General features: G+C 44.0%; 2 protein-coding genes across 12 annotated transcripts in view; one reads left to right on the top strand and one right to left on the bottom strand.

Annotated features, from left to right (window-relative positions):
- Positions 1-7: 7 nt before the first annotated feature.
- On the bottom strand, positions 8-5,689 carry CKMT1A (creatine kinase, mitochondrial 1A). Of its 2 annotated transcripts, none has more exons than XM_003756057.3 (10): positions 5,480-5,689; positions 4,262-4,598; positions 3,430-3,628; positions 3,084-3,179; positions 2,413-2,634; positions 2,165-2,250; positions 1,920-2,043; positions 834-968; positions 520-645; positions 8-239 (listed from the first exon to the last, which is right to left on the bottom strand). In XM_003756057.3, exons 2-10 carry the CDS (start codon positions 4,408-4,410, stop codon positions 123-125), a joined length of 1,254 nt encoding a protein of 417 aa, XP_003756105.1. In that variant the 5' UTR covers positions 4,411-4,598; positions 5,480-5,689; the 3' UTR covers positions 8-122. The 2 variants fall into 2 exon arrangements, with proteins under 2 accessions (XP_003756105.1, XP_031808065.1); XM_031952205.1 differs by lacking the exon at positions 5,480-5,689 and adding an exon at positions 5,332-5,447.
- A 3,463-nt stretch (positions 5,690-9,152) lies between these two features.
- PPIP5K1 (diphosphoinositol pentakisphosphate kinase 1) overlaps positions 9,153-16,322 on the top strand; it is a 41,680-nt gene continuing 34,510 nt past the window's right edge. For 7 of the 10 annotated variants that reach the window (XM_031952198.1, XM_031952196.1, XM_031952197.1 and 4 more), the window contains exons 1-9: positions 9,153-9,229; positions 12,951-13,125; positions 13,597-13,792; positions 14,163-14,253; positions 14,475-14,560; positions 14,841-14,995; positions 15,141-15,242; positions 15,855-16,016; positions 16,153-16,274. In XM_031952198.1, coding sequence (XP_031808058.1) covers positions 12,979-13,125; positions 13,597-13,792; positions 14,163-14,253; positions 14,475-14,560; positions 14,841-14,995; positions 15,141-15,242; positions 15,855-16,016; positions 16,153-16,274 — 1,061 coding nt within the window. In that variant the 5' untranslated portion in view covers positions 9,153-9,229; positions 12,951-12,978. Of the gene's footprint in view, positions 9,230-9,283; positions 9,332-9,606; positions 9,671-12,950; positions 13,126-13,596; positions 13,793-14,162; positions 14,254-14,474; positions 14,561-14,840; positions 14,996-15,140; positions 15,243-15,854; positions 16,017-16,152; positions 16,275-16,322 lie in introns of those variants that run through there. The other 3 variants (XM_031952190.1, XM_031952191.1, XM_023500888.2) reach the window with 3 other exon arrangements.

Below are 16,322 nucleotides of genomic sequence, written 5' to 3'. Positions count from 1 at the left end.
AGACAACTAGAGCATAACAAGTGGGTTTTACTGAGTCAAGGGTCAGATTCAGAGTTGGCAGGAGGGGGTATTGGCTGAGCAATTGGCTGAAAGCTTGGGAAGGTCTGGGGGTGATTGGAAAGCTAATTCTTTATGTTGACAATGGGTGCAGGCACTCGAATGTCCTGTCCTCTCTCTAGTCGCCGCTCACAGTCAATCAGGTAGTTGACCCCATCAATGACAAGCTGTACCAGCTCCACCTGGAAGGTATTGACTGGTTTTGACTCTCTTAACATGCACTTAAGAAAAAACCCAGATTTTGTCTTCCACACTGCCTGGAGCTTCTTTTCTGTTCTTTGCCTCCCTCCTATTAACCAGCCCCCAACATTTCATTCCCAGTGAATTCCCTTACCACCAGCTTCATCTTAGACTTGCACCATCTTCTTGGATTTTGTTTACACTTGTCATTCTATCTTTCCCATGCTTCCACTAATCTTAACCTGTCCTTTGATACCCAAATTCCTTCCTACAGATTCTTACCTCTGATTTTCCTAGTCGATCCAAGTTAGAAATGTCAAAAGTGCTGCCTGTGGCTGCTGTGTCTACTCCACCAGTTCCACGTTTTTGTAGCCTTAGGTTCTCTAAGATCTTGGGGAATCTGCTGTCCTGGAGAGGAAACAGAGCAGGGAAGATAGAGTCAGGAGAGAGGAAGGCAGGTCTGCTGGGGCCTGAGTCTAATGTTCTTGCCCTTACTCAGATTTTTCTCATTCTACCTCCTCCCCCACTTTCCCTTAGGCCCCTACATGTGCCTATCCTAACATTAATTTACTCTTCCCCTCCCTCAGCTCTTTCACCTTGCTTAACAGGGGTAGTTTGACATGCACGCCTGCTCGAAGTCCAGTTCCCAAATTAGAAGGACAAGTCAGGATGTAACCCAAACGTTCATTCCACATGAACTCCCAGCCACGTTCTTGAATTAGACGTTCCACCTGAGACGCATAAGATTCCCTTAGTTAAAATTATGGGCACATGAAATCTTTTAAACAGAATGACAGGAATTCAGTAATCTCTACTTAGAAAACTAGGAATACTTTCTTTAGCTAGAACCTTAAAGACAAAGATACCTCAGGGACTAGAACGTAGGATGGGTGAGGGCCCTCACTTAGTATCAGAGTTAGAACTATTTTTTTCAGTTACAACCAGAAAGGCAGGGATGCTAACCCACTGCCGTGAAGATTATGAAGAACCAGAGACATAGAAAAACCTTCAGAACAAAGGAAACACGGTTTCCCTTTGCCTTAGGAATGTTCTCCCATACTTTTTAAGAAGCTGTGTAAATTGTTCAATTAGAAACTGAATAATACAGGAGTTCCTTTCTCCCTTCTGAAACTCTTAGCTAGAAGTAAATATATGGAAACATGCATGTAGAATTTGGAACAGGGAGATACTTAAAGTTAGAATTTAGCTTGGGAACTCTGTTCCAAATAGAACTGGTTATTCTTCTTTCTCTAGAATTTTGAAAACTTTCTTGCTCCCTTGTAATAATTATGATGGTCACTTAGCTATCTGGAACCTCAGCCACTCTATTCATTTGCTAAAGCTATAGACATGGAACCATAATAAAAACAAAAGGATCCAGAAGCTACTTACCTTGTATTAGAACTGGGAAGATGGAGTATTTTCTACCAAAACCACAAACACTAATCCCCTTTCCCAGCATAGAACTAGGGGTTCCCCCTGGGCTGAAACTAGGAACATGACTCAAATTCTTCCCATTCTCTCATTCATTCCTTCCCACCAAGGCATTGTCATTCTAACTCAGATCAGTCACTCCTTCCCACCACTGACCTTCCAAGATTCCCACATACTTCCCTTCATATCTTTGTCTTTGGTTTCCCATATGCCCCCCCAACCAATTCCTCTGCCCACTCCCCTCCAACCTCCTTGAGCCCCCGGCAGAATCTCTCGAACACTCTTTTCATGTTGCCACCCTTTTCCATTGAGATGACCCGTGTGTGATCCTCCTCATTCACCCAGATCAAGAAGCTTTTTTCATTGTTGTGCCTGAAGGAGTGGAGGTATAGGATCAGGAGGCAGGAATAGGGTGAGGGTTGAGTGAAGGGTCATGGAAAAATCTAAGAACAGAGGGCAAAGGATTGAAGAAAATAAGATGCACATTCCGTACCAGATTCCTCGAGCATCTGGCCAATCTCGAGCCATTCCTGCTGCTGTCAGCAAGGGAGATACAGGCTTGTCAAATAGGAAGTGGTCCTGGAGGGAGTTAAAGGGCATGATGTAAACATCTTTGCGGGTCCTCCATCACTTAAGCCTCTGAGTCTGTCCCAGCTCTACCAATCATATCTCATTCTTCCTTTCCCAACTCTTTGTTTCTCAGCCCACCCACTCCCAAGACTTCTCCATAGGGCCCCTCACATCAATAAGCTGCTGTTGCTCAGCTTCCGTCATCTCACTGAGTCGGTAATATCGTCCAGCCAGGTCACCCTGCAGACCACTCAGTGCATCCACTACAACTCGTTCCACCTCCCGTCGCTCAGCCCTTGTACAGGCAGGGGGTAGACTGAGTCCCCTGATGCTTCGGCCAGTTCGGACTCTTGAGGATAATACATACCTCTCATCAAAGTGGCCAGTCCGAATCTAGAGGATTTGAAAGATTAGTTTAGGACACCAAAAGATGGTGAAATAGGTGAACCTGAGAATATTTGGGGGTAGGGAAGAGAAAATCTAGGAATTGGAGGCATCCTAGCTGCTCTGTCCTGTATCTATACATGAAGAAATAAAATGCATGTAACATACCCCACAAGTCATTTCCCCAAATTTACAAATTCCTTCAAAATACTCCTTTATATAGTATAGTTACTCTACCACAGGAACTATCTTGTTCTTCCAGCACTTTCTTTCCTTTAAGATGCTTCCTTTACCACATCAGGATGAGAATCTAGACGCCAAATTCTCATATAAGGTCATGGAGGTCAAGAAATCAGGAAAGTCAAGGGAAGAGAACACCAACAATTCAGGGGGATCATGAGACAGGAATGGCACAATTTAAATGGCTTACAATCTGAGTTTGGGTGTTTAGTGTTCACCTTGCTGGCATCCAAGTCTGTGGTATGCTTCATTGTTCGGGGATCATAGCCATTATGTCTTTCTTGGATCACTGGATCAAAAAGCTCAGCAAATACCTGGGGAAGTTATGGAGGGAAGTGTAACCAATAGAGAAAGGCAAATTTTCCTGTTTTCCTCCAAGAATTGAGTCTTAGTTTGATTTCAATGGGACAGAAAACTTGAAAACAAGAGGATACAGAGCCAGAGAGGAAGATTTGGTTTTACTGGAAAGAAGGAACTAGAATACTGGGAGGAAGGGGAGGAAATCACTGGAGAATAGGAGTTAGGGTCATTGGGAGAAGCTGGGGGGGGGGGAAGTCCACCCACCTCATAGGTCTCTTCATCTCCAGCTACCATGCCCACAGTCTTGATGAAAGGGTGACCAGGATTGTCCACACCAGTCTGGATACACTGGTCTAGTGTCCATCCTGTGGGCGTGGTCTTGTCGCAGAGCCGGGCATAAACAGCTGGAGTCAGGTGACTAGCCATGCAGTTATTATGTTTTCGAAGGTCAGGGTACTCTGCACTGAGGAGGGGTACAGTAGTGACCAAAAGGGAGACGGGGGATAGGAACCAAACAAAGCCTTACTGGGATCTTCCCAGAAGCTGTGTCTTTCTCCTCTCTCCCTGCCTTCCCCCCAGTGGGAAGGTGTGCAGTGTGGAGAATAGAGGGATTAGAGAGAGAGAGGTACTGTAGTAATCACTTTAGGGGAATCTTTTCTGTCTTGTCCTCCCTGTCTTAGTTATATACAATCCTTAGCCACACACTCTAGACAGCTCAGTTTTCCCAAACCTACTCAATACCATTCTCCCAGGAATACAAAAGTAGGACTCAGGGAAGAGAGGAATCTGAATGAGAATAGAGGATGCTTGGCAAAAGGATTATAAATGCCAGGAAAAGATCGGACAGCCCCCAACTTGCCTGAGCAGATCGAGAGTGATCAGAAATCTCAAGACCAGTATGGGGGCGGGGCAATTGGTAACAGGTCTCCAAGAATGTATCCCATGGCTACAGATAGCATTCCCATCCCTGACCCTCCAATGACAGCCTCCCTGCTCTAGTGTCAAGGTTAATAGAGACCCTTTTCGAACCCTGGTTCCCAATCTCCATCCTCTTCCCATTACCGCCCTGGGCACCCCATTCCTCAGGCACTGATACCTGGGTGGGTACAGCCTCCTTCGCTCTCCGGCGGCTCGTAGTGGGTCAGGGCGGAACAGATACCCAGCAGCCAGAGACCCTGCGCCGGCCACAGCAAGAAGCCCGAGTCCCGTGCGGGCAGAGAGTAATCGGGAGAAGGAACTAGCCATGGCGTGGGGGCCGGGTACTGGATCTGGGAGTTAGAGCTGGAGCAGGGCCCCAAAGAGAACCAGAGGCCGAAAGCTAGATCTGGAGCTGGAAGGGGGCCGGAGCTGGGCCAGAACCGATGCTGGAGCAGAAGGCGAAGTGGTTGGAGACCGGGTGGAAATTGGAGCCAGAGCAGGGACTGGCACTCGAGCTGCGTGGAGAAGCGCAGTGAGCTAGGGGGTATGCGGGATAGAAAGGGTTGGGGGGGGGGAGTGGAGAGGCTGGAACCGCAGTCCCTAGGGGAGGGTTTCACGGAGGCCCCGCCTTCTACCCTACCCCCCACTGTATGGGGGGAGTGTTGTGTCATCTAGGAGCAAGCAATTGATAGGGAAGAAGGAGGGGCCCCTCAGTCTAAGGAACGCCCACAGGAATCCTGGGGCCCTCTTCTTCTCAATTTCAGCACCAAACAGCGGACAGCGCTCGTGGGAGGTGCGGCACCCGGATACCTGCCAGCCCCTGGAACGCCCAGTTAAATTTGTAATCAGAGAAGTCTATATCGTGGGTGTGACAGGGTGACATTGCCCGACACCCCCGACTTTTCCTCTTTACTGAACCTGCCCTACCACCATCTCCTCCAAAGGAGGGGCGGTGCCTTAGAAACGAGAGAAAAGGGGGAATCCACTCAGACGCCACAGGGAAAAGGAAAGGGTTAAAGACTGAGGTCGACATAGTCTCCTACAAACAAACAGTCAGAGATACACAGAGGGGACAGAAAGAAGCAAGTGGCGACTGGGCGAGGCATCCACTTGTTCAAGGTCACCCCTTCCTTAGAAACAGGAAGAAGATTCAGGTGTTTGGCTACCAGCCCTGTGCTTGCTTTTCACAAGATTAAGGGAAATTCAGAAGGGCCTTTCTTCACCTCGGAAAGGGGATTCAGCTCCTACCTCCACTTATCCTGTGCCCTCCAGACACTTGCCCCATGGTCCAAAGCTGACGTCCTGGTCTCCCAGAATCTCCCTGTCCCCACTCCTCGGCCCATCTTTCCCTCCACCCTACTACTGCCTCTCATTTTTCTTTTTCCCAACCCTGGACCTGATCACGTGGCTGAAGTCTCAGGCTTCAGGTCAGCTTCTCGTCTGACTTGGTTGAGCGTAGAAGTTGGTTTCCCAGAGAATTCTCTTCCTTTCTCGGCTGTTCCTTTTCCCCAGTCTCTGGGCTGGAGGGGAGTGAATGAAGGGTGGAGTAAAGAATAGGGGTGTGGTTATGAGATTGGGTATTTGGGGATAGAACTGGCAGGCACAGAGCTCTGGGCATTTCAACCCAACATAATCCTTTCCTCTCTTGGATCTTTAATGCCAATTAATCCAGCTTTTAAGGTCTACCCAGACACAAGGGCATGGGGTCATCAAGGGATCTGGTCCTCCTTTTATACACCATCTTCCAACTGTCTGTCCCTCTCTTTTCTCCTCCTTCTTCCCTTGAGTGACATTGAATGAATAGCTGGCTTGGCCCCAGGAGTGATAGGTGTGGCTCCAGGTGTGTCTTGACCTTCAAACCTAGCCTGTTGTATGAGGAAAGAGAGAAACCAAAAGTGTAGAGGAAAGGGAAGGGTGGGGTATATTAACAAGAAAAGCAGTCTAGTGATTCTTTTTCTTACTAGTATAACATTTCTGCAAATCTTTATGAAAATCTTTGGGGAAAGAATAAATTGAGAAAGTGTTGTTCCCATTCTATAATAGCTTCCTTTCCTGGTGCTGAGATCTTACCCTTACTTTCTCTTCAGGATCCTATCTATCGTCTTCCTCTCCTCATGGGTGGGAATTTTCCTCTGAGTGAGATATCTTCTGAAACCACCAGATAAAAGTCTTTCTCCAGCTCAGAGATCTAAACAATCTTTCCTGAGATGGAGTAATTGCTAAAATGTGGATGAAGTTACTCCTCAGAAGAGGGTGTATATTACTTGTGCTTGTGGGATTGTAATTCAGATAAAAGGGGACAGGGATAAAGTTCATTGGAAGTGAATATAATTGCTTAGGTTTAGGAAGGGAGAAGTTAATCAAGTGAAGCAAGGGAGTTTTACGGCAAAATATGGGTAGTTATGGGAATTAGGGGATGACAGTAAAGACTGGAAGGAAGTACTACATGTGTGGGAGGATAGGGATTTGCCCAGGGAGCTGAGAAATTACCTAGATTAACTGGGTAATTACTCAAATTAGGAAAATTATCTCATTTGGAGAATAGCTGGTCAAGGGGATACAATTATCAGGAGGGGGCACAACATGCAGTCAGAAAGGTATTTACATCAATGAGGAGGCCATAGGGAAAGATGCCTAAAATGTCTATATGGTAAGTCGTTGTGGAGTCCTTGTAATCTTTATTTAGGTCTTTAGGTTAGCATATTGTGGAGCCTGATAAAAACAGTGTAGTAAAGTGTCAGGGATCCAACACCTTATAGAGGAAGAAATCAACTTCCCAGAAAAAAGGAGAGTAAACCAAGAAAAGGGGAGGGGAGGGGATGGCCTTATGGAGAAATCCAATAGAGAATGGGTTGGTACAGATCAGCATTAGTGAAGTAGGGGGAAAGTTGGTATTTTCCTCTCTACAAACCTTTCCACCTAGACATCTTTCTACCTCCACTGGTATTTAACTTGCACTAATTTTCTCTGTATAAGAAAATTTCTCTATATGCAGTTCTGGTTTCTTCTCTGAGCTCTAGTCCTTAATCACCAGTTGCTTACTGGATATCTGTATGTCCCATAGGTATATATAAAAGTCAACATGTCCAAAACTGAAATCATTATCTTTCCCTCTAATCTACCACTCTTCTAAACTTTTCTTTCTTTCTTTCTTTCTTTCTTTCTTTCTTTCTTTCTTTCTTTCTTTCTTTTTTTGTCAAGATATTTATACCATCTTTCTAGTCATCCAGTTTCACAATCTTGGAATCACCCTCTATTTGTTGTTCTTCCTTACTTTAAATTATGAATTAGCTGTCAAGTCTTGTGCAATCTGCCTTCAGGATATCTCTTGCAACCTAGGGTGTAGTGAGGGCTCAAATAAGATAATAGATGTAAAGCATTTTGCATACTTTAAAGCACTCAGTCATTGTCAATAATAAATATTATTATTATTATTAATTTATAGTCACCACACTCCTAATCTGATGATGACTTCATTCTCTGAGAGCACCTACTGAGCTTTAATAATGTTTATAGACCTACAGTGAGGGAAAGGGAGGCCAGAAATAATATATTCTCTCATTCCTTTAAATTCAATCTGTATTAAACACACTACGTGTTCAGATAATCTTAATTAATCTTAATGTAATATCTAGACAATGAACAAAACAACAAATTAAGCCTCGAAATAGAAGAATTTCATGTCCACACTGAACATTCAACTATCAACTAGTTTGTATCTATACCCTTCTTTCTACTCACAAGGTCACTTGAGTCCAGGTCCTTTTTACCTCTTAACTTATACTTTTGAAACAGCCCAGGGCATGATAGATAAAACACCAGAGTATAGAAGGCTCATTTCCCTGAGTTCAAATACCACCTCAATCTCATGCTAGCTGTATCACCCTGGGCAAGTCACTTAACCCTATTTATTTCAATTTTCTCATCTGTCAAGTGAGCTGGAGAAGGAAATAGCAAACCACTCCAGTATTTTTGCCAAGAAAACTCAAAATGGGGTCGTGAAGAGTAAATAAGACTGAACAATAAGTTAATTCATCTCCCTTGACTTAAATCTGTCCTCAAACAATTAGCTATACAAATGTCAAAATGATTTTCTTAAAGCAAAGACTTATGTTACTCTCCCGACTAATAAATAAATTCCAGTGGCTTCTTATTGTCTCTACGATTCAATATAAACTCCTCCATTTGATCTTTACAAGCCTTCACAATCTAGCACTTTTAAAATCTTCATTCTCTCTCTATGCTCACGAAAGTGGGCTTCTTGCTGTTCATCACATAAAAACATTCCTTATCTCCATAACTTTGTAACTGTCACTTATTAGAATCCCTAGGTTACTTTCAAAGCTCGTCAATTGCTACTTTCTCTCCACCAAAAAAAAAAAAAAAACCAAAAAAAAATATTTTGAATTTATTGTTGTGGTTTGTTAGCTTATGTGTATGCTTACAGGAACAAAGGTCAATTTCATTTTGGTCTTTGTATTCTCCGAGACTAGCGGAGTGTTTAATATGTAGCGGTCGCTTTAGTAAGTGATTGTTTCCGTTCTATTTGTGTGTGCGTGTTTGTTCTGTTTCTGAGTTTACTTCATTTTGGTACTCTCCAGTCTCTCTATTCTCTCTGTCTCTGCTTGTGATTTATTTTGTTTGTGCACATGTTCAGTCGTTTATTCTGTATCCACGTATCCAGGATACACTATTTCAAAGGGAATTGTTAGTAGTTGCAAAACAGCGGAAGATGGGACCTTTGCCCTTTAGAGGACACATGGCTCCGTATATTGTTGTTGTTGTTTTCCTCTCTCCGATCTCCTTTAAAAATTGTCTGCTAGTCCCATTCTCTTAATCTGGCTCTCTGTCTTTATCTTTAATCCCGGCGTTAAGAGTTACAAGAGGCGAGCTGGTGCAAAGAAAAGGATTCGAGAATCTTGGTAGTGGGAGCTTTGATCAGCACAAGAGCTAGGCTGCGTGTTCCCCTATGCTAGCACCAGGGGACGCGCTTCCTCCGAGAGCACCGGCCAACGCAGCCTGACGCTGGGCCCCGAGCGCGCCCGCCTCTGATTGGCGGCGCGGGGGAGGGGAAGTCGCGCTTTGATTGGGTCCCTGTCAGGTGCCCGCTGCCGGCAGGTTCGGCTGCGCCGGCTGAGAGAGGCGGGTGAGTGAGGGCCCGGGCAGTGGGGGAGTGGCTGGGGGCCGGGGTCGGGGGCGGTGTCTTAGGGGGTCGCGAGTCCCGGGCCGCCCGAGCTGGGGGCTTGCGGTCAGTAGGTTGTGAGAGCTCCGGGGTTGGAAAAGTGCTTTAGGGAGACCGATCCGTGTCAGCGTAGGCTGTGTGACCCGGGCGGAGGCGGGGGGGTGGGGAGCAATCAATGTCGGGGGCGATGGGGGAGGGAGAGAGTTGTCTGCGGAGCGGGGAGTCCTTAGGGGGCGGGATCACCCGAGGGTCATTGTCAGGGGTTAGAGTGGAGCCCGGTGGGAGCAAATCTCGGCTTGTTCTCTGGAACTGGGGGGCGGGGGGGGACGGCTCGGGAGGAGGAAGAGAAGGGAAGCGGGGGTGAATGTGTGGAGTCTTCTGGAGACGGGCATGGATCTGGGGAAGGTTAGTGGCTGGGAGGAGATGTGGGGGAAGGCCCCGTTGGGGGTGAAAAAAGTGTTGGAATTTGTGAGATGCTTCTGGTTTTGGGGCGGAGAGAATTCTGCTTGGAGCTTAAACTGATTATCGTTCCCATCCGCGAAAACCCCTCGAAATCTTTTAACTAGGAACTGTTGCATGCAGCCCTAAATTCTAGTTAAAAGGGTTCCCAAATGCTTTTGGCTCGGGGATGAGATATTTGGGTGCTTTAGGCAAGGTTTGGAAAATGTTGCTTCCCTCATTTGATTACTCCCCCTCCAATCCTCCATCCTCCGTCAGCCCTTCCATTCTACTCCCCTCCCCCACACGGCCTCCCTTCTTCCTATCTCTATCCTCTACCTATACTCCCTTTCCCTCCCAAACCCCTTTCCTTTTCCTCCCACTTTCTATGGGAGGCTTTGAACCTTCATTGTAGCAATGTATCTTATCACAAAATAAATACTTACGTGCAGTGGAGAGTAGAATTTTCTGGCAAAAAAGTGTGTATTTATGAAAATCAATATTAAAAGTACCCGTCGTTGTGGTTCTCAGTATTTTTGTAATTTGGCCACCCCAATCCTAGTTTTGCTTTCATCTCAAGAGCTCAAGAGGTGTTCCCACCTCTGCCCCTCCCCCTCCTTTCTTGATCCAAAGCAGAAGTCCTTAGAGAGGAGACTGCTTTCCTTTTTCTCTGGTGATTCTGTTCAAAATGAGTGAGGTTGTGTAAAGGGCTTAGAGCAGAATCTGAAGTTCTATTTTGTTGCCATCATATATTGGGGGGTGGGGGGGGGAGGAGAAAGAGAAAGGAAAGGTAGTTTGATATAATGACCCAGCTTCTTGATAGAAGTAAATCTTACTGTAATCAAAGTATATCCCTGTTCTCTCACAGGGAGCCTCTTTCATAGGAAGCCCAGGCTTATTTTTGCTATGGACACTTTCTATTCCCTCCTTCTTGATGTTCCCTAAGGCAAGGATTCTTTTTGTGTGTGTCATAGACACCCTTTTGACAGTCTGGTGAAATCTATAGACCCCTTTTCAGAATAATTTGCTTACATTCATAATTGAAGTAAATTATAGACTTCAGTTAGATGTTAGTGAATATAAGGATGTCATTTTTTTCCCATCCAAGTTTATATATACCTTTTGAAATCTATCTGTGAGCCTCAGATTAAGAGTCCTTGCTCTAAGATTTCAGAGTACTATCTTGTGGTAATTCTTTCCTAATCTTAAGAAGTATCCCTTGTTTAGATACTTACCTTGTTTACCCCTTTTCTATTCTTTAAATAAAGACATCTTGCTCTTTACAGACACTTTTGAGAATGTAAAGAATTCTCTTTACCTCTTTTTTTCAGGCTTCTTTTTGGGCTAGCCATTTGAGAGTTAAGACCCATCAGCTCTTCTTTACTTATATAAAAAAAACAAAACTTAGTTAAATAAACCCTCATATAATCAAAGTATATGCTTATTTCCTCATGCAAGCCTTATATTAATAAAGCAATAATTACATAATGTAATCAAATAAAAAGACAAGTCCATCTTTATTTATGTTTATGGAACTTCTGAGTATTTTAACTTACGGAACTATTCTGAATACTATAACCCAACACCCATGTTTCTGTTATTGATATGAAATATGAAGTCAAGAAGACAACTGTTGTGAATTTAGAGCAAAATCAGAAGGGACTCCATGGGTGGAAGTGCACAGGATCAGAAGAATCTTAAACATCAGGAAATTCTGTTGTAGAGAAAGAACAGGGAGGATAGAAAAAAATCTAAGCTGCTTAAACTCAGAACTGTACAGAGACTTGGGAATACTTATAAGGCATGAAAATCAGGCCAGGTCACTGAGTCCAAAGCAATAACAAAATGATATAGGCAGAGAGGCATTCTACAAGATACACAAAAGGAAATTAGAAAATATTTTTAAGGCCTAGGAAGGAACCAAGGAAAATGCAGTTTCTGAAATCATGATTGAAGGATAGAAAAAGGAGGGAAATGATCAAAAAGTTAGAGGTCTCTGTGGGAACAAGTCAATTATAATTACAGAAAACATCATCTGTAGTGGGAGGGTATAAAATCAAAATGGAAATTACTGAAGAAGATTGAAAAATATTTTAAAAGATTGGATGAAGTAAATAAAGTAAGCACTCATATAGTACTTATATAGCATTTTCCAAAGCTCTTCACTTATAAAACACTGTGGGGTAGGGAGTACAAGTAGGAGTATTCATATTTTGCAGCTGAAGAAACTGAGTCAGACAAATTAAATGCTTGCTTAGAATCATATTAGAAAGTGGCAGAATCTAGATTTGAACTCAGCTATTCTGATCCTGTTTGGTATTCTTTCTATAACCCATTCTGCAGAACTTTCAAGCAGTTATTTCTGAGAATTTTTCCTGGCTATTGTGTAAGCAGAACCCTGTCCTGTAACACCTAGAGATTAGGATCTCTCATGAGAGAAATGTATGTGAAAGCACCCAGCTTTCAGTATGACAATAGATTATCAGTAGAAGTGTACCCCATAGCCAGTCTCTCCAATAGTTTTATGGTCTTTGTTTAGACATCTAGTCTTTTATAAATTTCTTTGAGTTGGAAAAGGTATGGGTTAGATGGAAAATAGCCACTGGGGCAGGTGACACCGAAGTAAACTTCTGGTTTGAAGTGGGGGTGATGATCTTAGACAGTGACCAATGGCTTCTTTCATTTTTTTTGTTAATGCTTCTAAGCCTAGTCTTTGAGAGTAAGGGAAGAGGTCTAAGAAAGTTCCAAATTTAATTACTTACCTCGTTTACCCCTTTTCTATTCTTTAAATGAGGGCATCTTGCTCTTTACAGACACATTTGAGAATGTAAAGAATTCTCTCCTTCAAATTGAGTTCTAAGTCTAGAATTATTCTTTGTCAACCTTCTCACTCATCAATCTCCTGAAGGGGAGCTGCTCCTCCCATTTGTTACTGAAAACACCTTTCCACTGGAAGTATTGAAGAAATGTCAGCATCCTAAGAGTTAGCTCCCTGATTCTGGTCATAGTTTCATTCCTGGAATAACTTTTGACTTTTCCCTTTTGTCTACATTTCTTATTTTTAGTTATTTGTTTCTTTCAGCTGGCTGCATCTTCCTTCCTTCCCTATTTCTCATCATTTTGCACCTGTAGTCACAGTGTAACCTTCGTCTTGTTTCCATGCTTCCCCAAGTGTCCCATGCAGTTTCCTCTCCAGTATTCTTGTCCTCTCTTCACCATGGGGGCTGATGGGTGCTGTCTCCTGCAGATCGGGATGAGTGGGTCTCCTGGTGGGAATGTGGTCTCTGACGGCCAGTGAGATCGAGAGTGCCACGCCCCGCTTCTTCGTTGGAGCTGGGGATGAGGGGCTGGGCACCCAGGGAGCAGGCATGAGTGTGGAGGAGAGTGAAAGTGAGCTCCTTGAAGATGAGGAAGACGAAGTGGTAAGTACATGAAGAACAAAAGGTGTAAGGTGGAGCCATTACACTAAGCTTAGGCAGCATTCAGTGGTGATCACTTCTCTACCCTCTCCAAAGGCCTGATCTACCTGCCTTCTCTTGGCACCTGGCTCTTTTCTGTTTGAAGAGATGGTACTTCATTTGTAGAACCTTTGCTCCAGTGAACTTGTTAGAATCTAAGGGGTTGCTGGGTATCCAGGTAACTTGATGCCTGGTCTCAAAAATACCCTGCTGTGCTGCTATGGAGAAGACATTATTCTGTGGGCAGTGGGAGTTCCTAAATTTGTTTTGGAGTGGGTGGAAAAGGGGGTGCCCTGTAGTTAGGAATGTGCTCTTTAGGCTTGACTGTATCCTCTAGCTTATATATGGGAAATCCAATGTTCTGGCAAAAGGGGAGGCTTTGTGTCCCTAGGAAGTCCTGCCACAGGGTTTCTGACAACATCTTCCACATTGCAGCCTCTTGAACGGCAGATTATTGTTGGCATTTGTGCCATGACCAAGAAGTCCAAGTCCAAGCCAATGACCCAGATCCTAGAACGACTATGCCGCTTTGACTACCTAACTGTGATTATTTTGGGTGAGGATGTTATTCTCAATGAGCCTGTGGAGAACTGGCCACCTTGCCACTGCCTCATTTCTTTCCACTCCAAAGGTGAGGACTTTAGGGAGAAAAAAGTAGAATAGGATTGAGAATGGTGGGGTTTAGAAATTTAGATTATTAGCCCTTCACTATTGAGTCACGTTGGAAAAGTGACAATGAATGGTGGTGCTTATTCCCCCTGACATATTTTTTTTTGGGAAATACCATCTTGGGTGGGGGAGGGGTTATACACTATATCTTAAGACAGTTCCACAGCTTCTAGAACCATCAGAAAGTGAGCTGCTGGAAATAATTCTAGAGGATCTTTTAAGACTTTGGGAAGCAAATCAGGAATAGTGGTAGGGTTAGTAGAGGGATTCAGTAAAAACTGAAAATTCTTCTTTTTATAATGTTTGTGTATTATATTCTGCCTTTCTGCTAGGTTTCCCCCTGGACAAAGCAGTTGCCTATGCCAAGCTTCGGAATCCCTTCCTCATCAATGACCTAACTATGCAGTATTATATCCAGGACAGGTATGGCTTCCTACTGGCCTGTCAGATATATTCAATTGGGTCTTTTTTTGTTGTTGCCCACAGATTTAATCTCTAGCATTTGGGAATCCCATTTGGGCGAAGGGCATAATTAGAAATGTGCTTCTTTTTCACATTGTGCTCCAATTCCTTTATCTCCACTGAACTCCCATCCCCACCCTTCCCCCTCATGCTTTCTCTAGCTAATAGTTTTGGGGTTGCAGGAGGGAAGTATACCGAATCCTGCAAGAGGAGGGCATTGATCTGCCTCGATATGCTGTGCTTAATCGTGATCCTGCCCGGCCAGAGGGTAAGTATTCAGCCCCATCCCTTGCCCAGCCTACTGGGCTTAATCCTAGCTCAGTATTTAGCTCAGTATCCATCTGATTTTCTGCTATTACCAGTTAAGTAGGGTTTTTGTTGTTGTATATAAGGGAGGGTTAGGGATCTTGAGGTAGAATTTCTGGGATGGTTCCTAGGATTCAGGGCTTATGAATTTGAAGGTTGCAGAGACTGAGGCGCTGGGGGGATTTCAGTGATAGAAGAGGTGTGCCCAAGGCCCCCAAGACTGACCATATTCTACCTCTCAGAGTGCAACCTCATAGAGGGTGAGGACCAGGTGGAGGTGAATGGAGCTGTGTTTCCCAAACCATTTGTGGAGAAGCCAGTGAGTGCTGAGGATCACAACGTCTACATCTACTATCCCAGCACAGCTGGTGGGGGGAGCCAGCGCCTCTTTCGTAAGGTGTGGGGGCAGTCAGGGATATGGGGAGGGGCAGAGAGATGGAAGAATAGGGATGGAATTGTGGGGGTAAAATCTGAAAGATTCAGGAACAAAATGGTGAGGGAGGATGGACCCACATGTTTTTTAATCCCTTCCCTTTTCATAGATTGGTAGTCGAAGCAGTGTGTACTCTCCTGAGAGCAGTGTCCGAAAAACTGGATCTTACATCTATGAAGAATTCATGCCCACAGATGGCACTGATGTCAAGGTTGTAGAGGAGGGAAGAGGGTGGGGGTATACAAGTTATACAGATCATTCCATTTTGGAGGCAGAAGGGACCTTAGAGGCCATATAGTTCAGTCCTCTCATTTTAGAGAGCTATTTCCTTTCCTTTATATATAAGAAAAATGAGAATTTAAATGAATTGCCCATAGTCAAAGGTTAAGAAGTTATTATGGAGGGGGATTGGAATTATAAGGGGAGGATATACAAAATAAAGGCTGAATATGGATTTGTTAATGTACCGAAATTACAAGGTAAAGAGTATAGATACAGGGTTTGGGTCACAATTTATGACATTTGTAATAACTATAGTTGTGAAAGCATTTGGTATATTTCAGTTGGAGTATTTTAAAGTAGAAAATGAAAGATAAAGTTGGGGTATTGATGGAGCAGTACTTATGCCCTGATAGCCTTAGGTGGATGAATATTAATTTTCTCAGATTTAGGATCTTTATTCTAAACCAAGCCTAAACATAATATTCAAAGTCCCTTTTTAAAAAATGATTTATTTCTCATAATCTCTTCAAATATATATGTCGTGAATGGTCTGAGGGAATTGTGTGATGTGAATTGTCTCAGGAATAATATATTTTTGTAGGTGTATACAGTGGGGCCAGATTATGCCCATGCTGAAGCCCGAAAGTCTCCAGCATTAGATGGAAAGGTGGAAAGGGACAGTGAAGGGAAGGAGATTCGATACCCAGTCATGCTGACTGCCATGGAGAAGCTGGTGGCCAGGAAAGTCTGTGTTGCTTTTAAGGTAGAGGAAGATCCAAGATGGTGGGATGGTGATGATGGTGAAGGGAAATATAGGCTAAAGGGGAAAAGGCATAAGGAATTGGGGAAGAAACTTTTCTTCCAACCTGGTTCTATCTTTCACCTTAACTCTTCCACAGCAAACAGTCTGTGGGTTTGACCTTCTTCGTGCCAATGGTCATTCCTTTGTCTGTGATGTCAATGGTTTCAGCTTTGTCAAGAACTCAATGAAATATTATGATGACTGCGCCAAGATCTTGGGGTATGGTATGGGAGACGTTGGTTTGGATGAGGAGAGTGGGGTTACCCT

The sequence above is a fragment of the Sarcophilus harrisii genome, chromosome 2, assembly GCF_902635505.1.
Source record: "Sarcophilus harrisii chromosome 2, mSarHar1.11, whole genome shotgun sequence".
Taxonomy (NCBI): domain Eukaryota; kingdom Metazoa; phylum Chordata; class Mammalia; order Dasyuromorphia; family Dasyuridae; genus Sarcophilus; species Sarcophilus harrisii.
Note: the sequence above shows the minus strand (reverse complement) of the source record. Positions and strands in the feature narration are given on the sequence as shown.